This window comes from Chionomys nivalis, chromosome 14 (assembly GCF_950005125.1).
Source record: "Chionomys nivalis chromosome 14, mChiNiv1.1, whole genome shotgun sequence".
Lineage (NCBI taxonomy): Eukaryota > Metazoa > Chordata > Mammalia > Rodentia > Cricetidae > Chionomys > Chionomys nivalis.
The window spans coordinates 17811880-17825233 of NC_080099.1; the positions used below are offsets into that span (position 1 = coordinate 17811880).

Consider the following 13354-nt stretch of genomic DNA (forward strand, 5'->3'; position numbering starts at 1 on the left):
CTTTTCACAAGAAAGACAAAACAAAAATGCCACTCATGGTGTCATAGACCTCCACGGTGTTTCTTTCAAGAACAGCTCGCTCGTGATATTCTGCATCTCATAAGGTCACTTCTGAGGTCAGGTAGAGGGTAGCAAAGCCTCCTAGAAATGGAATGGGAAGTAGAGAAAGAGAAAGACATAAAAAGATACACATCACAGACATGTATTCCCATGATGGAGACAATCCACGTATGCATACTTTTGATACACAATGAACACAGGTTTAAGAACACAGCGGCAGAAGAGCTAAAGAAGAATGAATACATTTGAGATTCCTAGGGACCTTGCTCATCCCCTGGCTGAACCTTAAGGACTGAGAAATGAGAGCCACAGAGAGAGAATATGTCTAATATCTGCCACAGAGCCTACCAATTAGTCTAAAGCCATGACAACAAATGATCTCTTTAAAGGTCCTCCGCATCTCCTGGATGCGGAAGGCGTAGATCAGAGGATCAATCACTGAGTTACACATGATGAGTATCAGGTACATACTGAAGTACGACATAAAGCAAGAGCAATAGACGTTCTGGGGACATGAGAGCATCAAGACAAGGTGGAGGAAGAAGGGAGACCAGCACACAATAAAAACCCCCAGTAGCATGGTGAGGGTAATGGCACCCTTCATGCTGGTCCTTTGCCTCACAGAACTATATCTGGGGGACGCTGCTATGCGCTTGATGTGGTTGCGTGCCAGGAGGAACATGTGTATATAGAGAGACACCATGAAGAACAGTATGGTGAAGAACATGGAGATGAGGCAAATGATGGCATACTTGGATTCGTAGTAAATGATGAAAACGATGCCGCAGCTTATGCAAAAAGTCCATATGCAGGCGATAATCACCCCCGAGCGCCTGGCCGTCATGATATGGTGGTAGCGCATGGCGTAGAAGATGGTGACATACCTGTCCACGGCAATGGCCAGCAAACTGCACATGGAGGCCACAACAGAAATGCAGATTGCAGAGTCAAACACGTTGTCAAGGTGACGTATGAAGGTGTCCGTTATCACCAGGAGCTTATTGTTTATCAAGTATATGGTGATGGTCTCCCAGGCGTTGGATATGCTCACCAGCATGTCAGCGACTGCTAAACTGCCCACAAAATAGTACATAGGTGAGTGCAGATTTTTGTTTTTCACTATGGCCCCAATGACCAGGATGTTCTCCAAGAGACTGACGAGCCCCAGCGTCAGGAACACCTCCACAGCCATGCCCATGTCCTCACAGGCTGAAGACACGTTCTTGACATTTGGTCCTAAAATGTTGTCCTCTGTGGCATTCGGGGTAAAATTCAAGAAATGCAGTTGAAACGAGGAGTTCATGGCTGGAAGAAAATGCCTCCACGTCTGGGCATCAAATGTACTGTAAGATAGATTTGTTTGTTGTTGTGTTATTATAGTCTTGAGAATTTAAGAGTACACACCAATACAGGTCATGCTCGCACGCCAAAAGCAAGCCAAAGCATGCCGAAATGGGTGGTTAGACACAACATATTGAAAACCAGACCCCGTTTTGCCTCGTTCTGACTTGTGCTCCTGGTACCTGGAATTCTGTCCCTCTCACACACAGCTTAATGTTTCCCCAGGTCTCTTCCATTTACTCATATTCTGTCACCCTCGGGTTACAGGAATAGCTTCCATTTCTATGCCAAGGGCAGCTACTCTTTCCATGTCTGATTTCTTGCCCCCCAAGTTCCCTCTCACATCCATGAACTCTATCAAAACTCCATAAAAGTCCTAGCCAGTCTCCAGATATTCACATTACTGGGGCTACTGTATCATATTTTTCTCGAATGAGCCCAGATTTCTGAAGAACATACAAACATTCCCTTGAGAAGGACATATGTACCTGTGTTCTTATCACTAACCAGACCTCTCCTCAAAATCCCAACGCATACTCTTCCAGGGTTGCAACAGACTACAGCAGTGGTTGCTTAGCTTGAGAATAAACACGGAGTTGCTACCTCCAATACATAAGCTTCCTTTACAGTATGTTAAAGAGAGAAAAACAACAGTACTTTTCCCTCAATAAATATTTTCTTTAAACTCTGAAAAATCTGAATTTCATTGGGTCTGACTGCTAATTTTAATGTCCCACATAAGCACAGTATGAAGAAATAACTGAGAAATGTTGGAACAAGGCAGCCTCAAAGAGCCATTGTATTAACAATAAGGTAAGCCTATTGGATTGTAATCATTTACAATACGTTCACACCTCAGAGGTATAGACCCATCCTCCTGTGGCTTTAAACATCACATCCAGCTGCCTCACGATCTCGCTGCACAAACTGGCTTACCCATTCTGCTCTCCTCCATGTAAAGGTGAGCACGATTCCTCACTTCTTCCAGGCGGATTCTGGGAAAGAGAGTTGTGTCTGTTTCTCCGGCTCTGGCCTTGCATCCCGGCCAGGTGCCCTCACTGGATGCTTCACTCTGCGTGAGCTCTTGATGCCCACCTGGGCGAACCTCCGCAAGAAAGCCAGGCCATCCCCAGGGCGCAGTCTCCTCCCAACCTAACCTAGCTCCTCACCAGTCTGCCTTTAAACCACCTCCGCCCGCCCAGCTGGCCGCCTTTCTGGCCTATTGAGTTCAGGTCTCCAGCAACTTGCTGCCACCAGCACGGCAGCTTAGGAGTCGTGTTTACAGTGCCACCAAGTGGTTCACCACAACCCTTAGCTCTGCGGTGCTTCCAGGGTGACAAATCTTTTCCCCTAGGGTCACACAGATGGATTTTTTTTTTCCAGCTAATGATTCTCTTTGCCTCTCCGTCTCTCTTCCTCTAAGTCACTGATTAAAATTCTGCCCAGCTCCAAGGACCTGATCTGCTCTGTTCTTTGTTTTTCTGGGACAAAGTGGCTCACTGGTATGCCTGCTACTCACACGTCTCTCTCTCTCTTTCTCTCTCTCTAATTCTGTGAAGCACATTATTGAAAATTTGATGGAAATTGCAATGAATCTGTGCATTCATTTTGATATTATAGCCATTTCACAATGTGCTGATCCATGAGCATATGAGGTCCTTTCATCTTCCAGAATCTTCAATTCTTTTCTTCAGTGTTAGAAATGTTTCTTTACACAGGGCTTCCTCGTATAGGTATATTTCAAGGGATTTGTGTGTTTGTTGTTTTCTGTTTTGAAAGGGACTATGTCCCAGGTTTCCTTTTGATATATTTGTTACTGGTGTACAGGAAGGCTGCTGGTTTGATGTTAATTTTGCATTCTGCCACTTTGCTGTGTTCTTTCTGGATCCAGATTCGTTAGGATCTCTTACATACAAAAGTTTGCAAACAGGATAATTTTATTTCTCCCTTTTCTATCTTCATCCTTTTTATGTCCTTATCATACTGGTTTAGCTGAAGTCTCAAGTATTGTACGAAATAAGCGTGGAGAAAAGCAGTTACTCTTAGTCTTGATTTTAGTGGAAATTCTTTAAAGTTTTTCCCATTTAATAAGATGCTAACTATAAGTTTGTCATATATACCGTTTATTATATTGAGGTAGTTTCTTTGTATTCTTAGTATCTTCAGACATTTTACTACAAAGATGTTGGGTTTTTTTTCAAAAGCCTTATCTGCATCTATTCTAAGATAATCAAGTGATTTGTCTTTGAGTCCATTTATATAGTATATTATACATTTATTTACATATAATGAATCATCCCTCTATTTATAGTGATAAATATAAGTATTTAGAGGGCAGTTTGATACTATATCTATTTAGTAGAATATTAAAAGCAGGTCATAGCAGGGCTTATAATCTACTCAGCGAGGGGTTCTTGACACAGTTAACATTATTACCAGGCATGAGTTCCGTCTTGTGGATTAGGCTTTATATTCAACCAGAAAGCGATTGCTTGCTGCTATAATATCTATGCCACTGCTGTACCAAAGGACATAGTTTGCCAAGCTGGTTATTATCATAGCTTGCAGGCCTCTCCATGGATAAGAATGTTGATTACTTCTCTCCACCAGGAGTGATGCACTCCTCACCACCCTATGAAAGCTAGCCCATATAGATGAAGCTTCCAGGTGGGTACTGGCTTGATTTCTCCGTGTTCTATCACTTGTCTACGTGATGTCTTCCATGTGGCAGAAATATGACGGTCTTACCATCAAATTCTACAGACAACCAAAGCCATGGCAATAGCTTTTAAAGGTTTGCGGGGGGGGGGGGTGTCTGTGAGACCCCACTGACCAACAAGTAGAAAAAAATATAGCACAAACCTGTCACTGTACTTTCTGTGCACCAGTCTATGGCATATGGGAGAAAGACTATCCTCTTGTATATGGTAACTCCACCTAAACTTTTATACATGCATGTGTACATATCTTAAGAAGTTTATGAAATAGTTGGTTTCCATGGGGCTTTTTTCAAAGAACTTTACAGTTAGTTATGCCTTGTCCTCCCTCCCACCCCTCACCCCACTTTCTGCCTCATTATTCCCCTTTCCTTCTTTATACCACCTGTGTTCTACTCTCTTTCCCTTGAAGTCCCATGACTTTCTAGATTCCTGACTTCCACACTCCTAATTGAAATACACATGTCTAAAGAAGGAAAGCTAGATCTACATAAGAAAAAGCATATGGGTCTGGGTTACCTCACTCAGGATAGTGTTCTCTATTTCCATCCATTTGCATGCAAAATTCAAGATGTCATTGTTTTTTTACCGCTGAGTAGTACTCTAATATGTGTATATTCCACACTTTCTTTATCCATTCTTCCACTGAAGGGCATCTAGGTTGTTTCCAGGTTCTGGCTATTACAAATAATGCTGCTATGAACATAGTTGAACAAATGCTTTTGTAGTATGATAGGGCATCTCTTGGGTATATTCCCAAGAGTGGTATTGCTGGATCCAGGGGTAGGTTGATCCCGAATTTCCTGAGAAACCGCCACACTGCTTTCCAAAGTGGTTGGACAAGTTTGCATTCCCACCAGCCATGGATGAGTGTACCCCTTACTCCACATCCTCTCCAGCAAAGGCAATCATTGGTGTTTTTTGATTTTAGCCATTATGATAGGTGTAAGATAGTATCTCAAAGTTGTTTTGATTTGCATTTCCCTGATCGCTAAGGAGGTTGAGCATGACCTTAAGTGTCTTTTGGCCATTTGAACTTCTTCTGTTGAGAAAAAGATGAACATAGGATGTACTCACTCATAATTGGTTTCTAGCCATAAATAAAGGACATTGAGCCTATGATTTGTGTTCCTAGAGAAGCTAAATAAGAAGAACCCAAAGAAAAACATATAGTTATCCTCTTGGATATCGGAAGTAGACAAGATTGCCAGACAAAAATTGGGAACTTGGGGGTGGGTGTGGGATAGGGGTAAGGGGAGATGGGGAGAGAAAAGCGAGAAGGGGAGGATGGGGAGAGCTTGGGGGAATGGGATAGTTGGGATGGAGGAAGGGTGGATATGGGACCAGGAAAGTATATATCTTAATTAAGGGAGCCATTTTAGGGTTGGCAAGAGACTTGACTCTAGAGGGGTTCCCAGGTGTCCATGGAGATGTCCCCAGCTAGTTCCTTGGGCCGCTGAGGAGAGGGAGCCTAAAATGGCCCAATCCTATAGCCATACTGATGAATATCTTGCATATCACCATAGAACCTTCATCTGGCGATAGATGGAGATAGAGATAGAGATAGAGATAGAGCACCGGACTGAGCTCCCAAGGTCCAAATGAGGAGCAGAAGGACGGAGAACATGAGCAAGGAAGTCAGGATCGCAAGGGGTGCACCCACCTACTGAGATGGTGGGGCTGATCTAATGGGAGCTCACCAAGGCCAGCTGGACTGGGACTGAAAAAGCATGGGATCAAACCAGACTCTCTGAACATGGCAGACAATGAGGGCTGACTGAGAAGCCAAGGACAATGGCACTGGGTTTAGATCCTACTGCACGTACTGGCTTTGTGGGAGCCTAGTCTGTTTGGATGTGCAACCTTCCTAGACCTGGATGGAGGGGGGAGGACCTTGGACTTCCCACAGGGCAGGGAATCCTGAATGCTCTTTGGACTGGACAGGGAGGAGGAGGGGAGTGAGGAGAGGGGGAGGGAAATGGGAGGCGGGGAGGAGGCGGAAATTTTTAATAAAATAAATAGATAAAAGATAAAAAGAAGAAAAAGCATATGGCATTTCCAGCTCCATCCATTTACCTGCAATTTTCATCATTTCATTTTCATTAAAACTGAATAAAATTCCATTGTACGTATTTATCACATTTTCATTATCCACTAGCAGACTGACGTCTGGGATGTGCTCATTTCCTGGCTACTGTAAACAGAGCAACACCAACCCGTGGTGAGTAAACATCTCTATATAGAGTCATTGGGTATATTACCCAGGAGTACTATTGGGTCATATAATAGATCTACTTTAATGTTGGAGAGACATTCATACTGGTTTCCATTGTGACTGAAGTTTTTACTCCCAACAGTGAATATTCCCCTTACCTCACATCCACACCACCACTTGGTGTCATTTGTGGATTTGTTTGACTTGATTTTAATATTAGTCCACTCCCTGGGGAATATACTAGTCTTTCATTTCTGTGATTAGATCTATCCTAAGTTACGGAGTTGAGAGTAGCTACTGTGAACAGAATTGCTTCCCTGGTTTACTTTTTAGGGTTTGTCATTGGTATTTAGGAAAACTAGTAATTTTCGTTCATTGTATCCTATATTTAGCATGCTGTTGCCTGTGGGCTTGTGAATATTGCCATTATTCTATTCTTTGTATCCCTGGACTCTCCAGAACTTTTATAAGGGAATCCTAGATTTTCCCAATGCTCTTTTCTCCATCATGTGATTTCTGTCCTTGAGTCTACTTATGCGATGGAGTACATTTGTTGACTTTCATGTGTTAAATCATTCCCACATCTCTGGGATGAAGATGATTTATCATTTTGGAAGTGTTTTAAAATTCAGTTCACACACATTCTACTGAGAATTTTTGTATCTGTGTTCATGAAGGAGCTTGTTCTAGAATTTTCGTCTTCTATACATTTATCTAGTTTAGGTATCTGGGTCTTTGTGTTCATAAAAATAATTTGGAGGTATAATTTCCTTTTTTGTTTTATGGAGCAGTTTGAGGAGCATTGGTTTTAGCTCTTTCAACTTCCTGTAAAGTCCTGTCGTAAACCCATCTGGACTTGGGCTTCTACCTTGCTTTTGTTTTAGATGGGAGGCTTTTAAATGTTCCAATGTCATTTCTTATTCTTAAAAAAATATCTTCTTGTTTTAACTTTGGTAGGTCAGATTCATTAAGAAATTCATCCATTTCTCTCAGCTTTTCCAATTTAGTAGAATATGGGCTTTGAAGTGTACCCTTAAAACCCTCTGGATTTCATGGGGGTCTTTTATGACACTTCCTTTACACCTCTAATTTTATTAATTTAGGTCTTTTCTTTAGTGACACACATCCTCCAAGGCCACACCTCTAACCATTTCCAAACAGCTCCACTAACTAGGGACCAAGTATTCAAACACATATTTGAACCTCTGTTCTCATCCAAACCACAGCTGGTATTATCAAGAATGTAAGGTAACTGAACTCTGGAAAGCTTCTTGTTAGCTGTCAATAAATATGAATATGGTGCATGTATTACGGCTTTGCAATCTTATTCTTAGTAGGAAATATATAGCTATGTGCACAAAAACCCATTTGCTAGGTAACTGTGGTAGTACAGTTCCCAAGTTAGAAATGAACCAAAACACCATTGGATAATGTTTATTCACACAAGGGAATACTGTACAATCGTGAGAACAATGCACAACTGTTGAGAATAAGAATCTCATCAACACTGACAAGTGAAAGCTAAAGAATGTAATTTTAATTTCATTCACATATTCCAAGCCAGATGAAACAAGATTTTTGCTTAGAACCGGATGGTGGTTGTAGATGGGACAGCAGTGAGTGGAAGGGAGGCTCCAGCTTCTGGCTTATGAATTCATGCATGTTCTGTGAGGAATCCGACTGCCTGTATAGATATAACACTTCAACAGAGGTTAAACAAGCAAATCCACAAAATTAGGTCTACATATTTAACTGATACTAAAGCATCATTTCTGTATCTTCTCTTAGAGACTCTGGTACTGAAACATCCACACAGTAAGGCTGGAGGAACACCATCACCTGTGGTGTACATAGATCCCACAAGGATGGTTAGAAGACCAGGTCTCCACACTGTGAAGATGAGCTAGTCTGTTTCCTACCAGGCACCCTATTTACTGGGGCACCTTACTGAGGAATTAACACACCTAAATGCCTCAATAACTAACAACCCAGGCTGCAGGACTCACCTGTTCCACCCTTGGAAGTGAGTATGTATGTTATGCTTTGGTCTTGAGAAAGTCTGTATGCTCTCTCTGGCATTCAGTCATCACGCGTAAGCGACTCTTCTCTTACTGAGGAGAGTCAGTCTGTGAGGTGCTCAGAGGCACTGAAGAGGTGCATGAGTCAGCTCCAGCAGGACTGAGGCTCTCTGTATACGTTAAGCCACCAGAGGATTGGTACAGACTGACAACTCCTCAATTTCTCTCCATCAACACTGTATACATGAGAGTGCTTCCCCGAGTAAATTCTAGACCCAAATAATTCCACGTCAGCAATGCAGATTTGCCCCCAAGCCAACTATCTCCAGATCAAGTTGTGTCATTCTCACGGCCCACAGGATCTTCATTTCTACAGATTGATTTTATTTATATGTGTCTGCATGTTTGTGCATGTGTGCAGGTGGCAGCAGAACCCAGAAGAGAGTGTTGGAAGTCCCTGCAGCCGAAATTACAAGCAGTTGTGGGCCACCTGCTGTGTGTGCTGGGAACCAAACTCCAGTCCTCTCAAAGAGTAGCAAGCATTCTTAACCTGAGTCATGTCTCCAGCCACTCATCTTCATTCTGAAACTCAACCTTGGAGGACGCCCTGTGTGGCAAGCCTGGGAGTGTCTGAACAGCTCCTCTGAACCATTCTCATCACTGAGCCCAAAATAAGGGACTCTTCCTGGATTCTGTAATGAAAAGTCATGCTTTTCTCATGAGGTACCACAAATCCAGACAAAATTAAGCACGTAGGTTCCAAGTTTGCTGGGGAAAAAAGTCTCATTTGTTGATAAAAGTGGCAAATGCCACCTTCCCATTCTTGTCCTCAAGAATTCATCTTGAGTCATTTAACTTCAGCAAGGAGCAGTGTAGGGATTGAGGCTGAACAGATAAGAACAACACAAAAAGAAAAAGGTAGCTGCTTGAACTGTTTCCTGCAGAGTGGCCTCATGGGAATTTCCTATGTCTATGACAGTAGGTATAACAACTAGATCCCATCTCAGACCCAGTCCAGTTCTCTATGATTCCTCAGCAAAGGGCCTAGGAACTCCACATTTCTCTTCTTGTTGCTTCGGATAGCCATCAATAACTCCACCCTTTGAGGAATTCTTCTCTCCTAAAAACAACCCATGGAATGGAATGGAAAGGAAAGGACACAAAGAGACTAAAAATTGATGCATTACCTATTAACTAAAATCATGAATCGTGACAAAGCTTTCCCAACCTGCTAAGCTATCAAAATACTTAGTAGTGCATTTCACTAAGGCTACCAACCCAGAGCAGTGAGTCCCTGACTAGAGGGCAGGCCTCAAGGTCCCCGCCAGGGAAAGCGGGCCCCTGCTGCTGGGTCTGCAGTCTCTGCTGTGATCTGCTGGACCTGCTCTGCCTGCGCCCTACTTCCCTTTGTCCCTGGCTCATTGGGGCATCCAGGAGTTCCTGTGTAGGTGCCGAGAAGTTTCATCGGGACGGGTGAGTGTGTGCTATCCTGGGGCGGACTGTCCCGGTAGAGAGCACAAACGCCCCTCCCCCAGCACCTGCTGTAGGGCTTTCTCTCCTACACACCCGCCCCCACCCCCACCCCCAAGCCTGCCTTGTCTGCAAGGTCCTTAGCTGTGGAGCAGTTTCCTGCCATTTCACTAAGGCTACCAACCCAGAGCAGTGAGTCCCTGACTAGAGGGCAGGCCTCAAGGTCCCCGCCAGGGAAAGCGGGCCCCTGCTGCTGGGTCTGCAGTCTCTGCTGTGATCTGCTGGACCTGCTCTGCCTGCGCCCTACTTCCCTTTGTCCCTGGCTCATTGGGGCATCCAGGAGTTCCTGTGTAGGTGCCGAGAAGTTTCATCGGGACGGGTGAGTGTGTGCTATCCTGGGGCGGACTGTCCCGGTAGAGAGCACAAACGCCCCTCCCCCAGCACCTGCTGTAGGGCTTTCTCTCCTACACACCTGCCCCCACCCCCACCCCCAAGCCTGCCTTGTCTGCAAGGTCCTTAGCTGTGGAGCAGTTTCCTGCCATTTCACTAAGGCTACCAACCCAGAGCAGTGAGTCCCTGACTAGAGGGCAGGCCTCAAGGTCCCCGCCAGGGAAAGCGGGCCCCTGCTGCTGGGTCTGCAGTCTCTGCTGTGATCTGCTGGACCTGCTCTGCCTGCGCCCTACTTCCCTTTGTCCCTGGCTCATTGGGGCATCCAGGAGTTCCTGTGTAGGTGCCGAGAAGTTTCATCTGGACGGGTGAGTGTGTGCTATCCTGGGGCGGACTGTCCCGGTAGAGAGCACAAACGCCCCTCCCCCAGCACCTGCTGTAGGGCTTTCTCTCCTACACACCCGCACCCATCCCCACCCCCAAGCCTGCCTTGTCTGCAAGGTCCTTAGCTGTGGAACAGTTTCCTGCCATTTCACTAAGGCTACCAACCCAGAGCAGTGAGTCCCTGACTAGAGGGCAGGCCTCAAGGTCCCCGCCAGGGAAAGCGGGCCCCTGCTGCTGGGTCTGCAGTCTCTGCTGTGATCTGCTGGACCTGCTCTGCCTGCGCCCTACTTCCCTTAGTCCCTGGCTCATTGGGGCATCCAGGAGTTCCTGTGTAGGTGCCGAGAAGTTTCATCGGGACGGGTGAGTGTGTGCTATCCTGGGGCGGACTGTCCCAGTAGAGAGCACAAACGCCCCTACACTAAGGCTACCCAACCAGAGCAGTGAGTGCCTGCCTAGCGGGCAGGACTCAGCAACCCCCGAAAGGGAGCACAGGCACCTCCAGCTTGTACTGCAGTGTCGCCTGTGTTCTACTGGACCCCGCCCGACCCCTTGCATCCGGCCTTCTTTACGCGGGTCATTGGAATACCACGCATCCATGTTTTGGTGTTGAGGAGTTCATCTGGAAGGGAACGGTTCCTGCCCCTACACTGAGGAGATACACCTAGAGAGTTAGTCACAGCAAAGACTGGTCCAAGACATCAGGCCTCTCCTGCCCCCATTTGAAGGAAAAGATGGGCAGGCGCCAATGCAAGAATTCCCCCAACAACTTGAAAGGCAACGTGACATCACCAGGATCCAGGAATCCCGAAATGAGAAGTCTACACCCTAATTCAGAAGAATTAGAAGAATTCGACTCAAAAGTGAACTTTATGAAAATAATAGAGGACCTTAAACAGGAGGTGAAAAACTGCCACAACCAATTAGAGATTACAAACAAAAAGGTAGAGGAAATGAATAAATATCTCAAAGATACCCAAGAAAACCAAGAGAAACAAGAAAAAGTAATCAAACAGGTAAGGGAAATGGTTCAAGACTTGAAGAATGAAGTGGAAGTAATAAAGAAAACACAAACCGAGGGAAGGATGGAGATGGAAAATTTGAATAAACAAACAGGAACTACAGAGACAAGTACCACCAACAGATTACAAGAGATAGAAGAAAGAATCTCAGACACTGAAGATACCATAGAGAAAATAAACACTCTCATCAAAGAAAACAGCATAACCAACAAATTCTCATCACAAAACATTCAGGAAATCTGGGACACAATAAAAAGACCAAACCTAAGAATAATAGGGATAAAAGAAGGAGAAGAAGTACAACTCAATGGTCCAGAAAATATATTTAATAAAATTATAGAAGAAAACTTTCCCAACCTTAAGAAAGATATTCCTTTGAAGGTCCAAGAAGCATACAGAACACCAAATCGACTGGATCAAAAAAAAACATCTCCTCGTCATATAATAATCAAAACACAAAACATACAGAATAAAGAAAGAATATTAAGAGCCGCAAAGGAAAAAGGTCAAGTTACCTATAAAGGTAAACCTATCAGACTTACACCTGATTTCTCTATGGAAACCATGAAAGCCAGAAGGTCCTGGATAGATATACTGCAGAAACTACGAGACCATGGATGCAAGCCCAGACTACTATACCCAGCCAAGCTTTCGTTCACTATAAATGGAGAAAACAAAGTTTTCCAGGATAAAAACAAATTTAAACAATACGTAGCCACAAATCCAGCCCTTCAGAAAGTAATTGAAGGAAAATCACAAACCAAGGAATCCAACAATGCCCACAATAACTCAGACATCTAATGACCCTTCACCAGCACAACTTGAAGAAGGGAAACACACAAACTCTACTACCAAAGGAAAGAAAGAAAGAAAGGAAAAATGACCGGAGTTAACAACCACTGGTCATTAATATCACTTAACATCAATGGACTCAACTCACCTATAAAGAGGCACAGGCTAAGAGATTGGATACGAAAACAGGATCCAACATTCTGCTGCTTACAAGAAACACACCTCAACCACAAAGACAGACATCTACTCAGAGTAAAGGGCTGGGAAAAGGTTTATCAAGCAAACGGACCTAAGAAACAAGCAGGTGTGGCCATACTAATTTCTAAGAAAGTTGACTTCAAACTAAAATCAATCAAAAGAGATGGAGATGGACATTTTTTACTCATAACAGGAACAATTCACCAGGATGAAATCTCAATCCTGAATATATATGCCCCTAATATAAAAGCACCCACTTATGTAAAAGAAACGTTACTAAAACTCAAGGCAGTCATCAAACCACACACACTAATAGTAGGAGATTTCAACACTCCTCTCTCACCAATGGACAGGTCAATCAGACAGAAACCTAACAGAGAAATAAGAGGATTAAGGGAGGTAATGAATCAAATGGACTTAACAGACATCTATAGAACATTCCACCCAAATAAGAAAGAATATACCTTCTTCTCTGCAGCTCATGGAACCTTCTCGAAAATAGACCACATACTCGGTAACAAAGCAAACTTACACAGTTACAAAAAAATATCGGTAACCACCTGTGTCTTATCAGATCACCATGGATTAAAGTTAGAATTCAACAACAATGCTATCCCCAGAAAGCCTATGAACTCATGGAAACTGGACAGTCAACTACTGAACCACACCTGGATCAAGGAAGAAATAAAGAAAGAAATTAAAGTCTTTCTTGAATTCAATGAAAACGAAGACTCAACATACTCAAACCTATGG

The 13354-nt window shown here is 43.9% G+C and overlaps 1 protein-coding gene across 1 annotated transcript; it reads right to left on the reverse strand.

Moving 5' to 3' along the window:
• Positions 1 to 385: 385 nt before the first annotated feature.
• Positions 386 to 1403, reverse strand: Mc5r (melanocortin 5 receptor). Its single transcript, XM_057789206.1, has one exon. It carries the CDS (start codon positions 1361 to 1363, stop codon positions 386 to 388), a length of 978 nt encoding a protein of 325 aa, XP_057645189.1. The 5' UTR covers positions 1364 to 1403.
• Positions 1404 to 13354: the final 11951 nt, after the last annotated feature.

Excerpts from the sequence above, each read along its gene's own strand:
- Mc5r (XM_057789206.1), bottom strand. The coding sequence starts at position 1,363 with ATGAACTCCTCGTTTCAACTGCATTTCTTGAATTTTACCCCGAATGCC.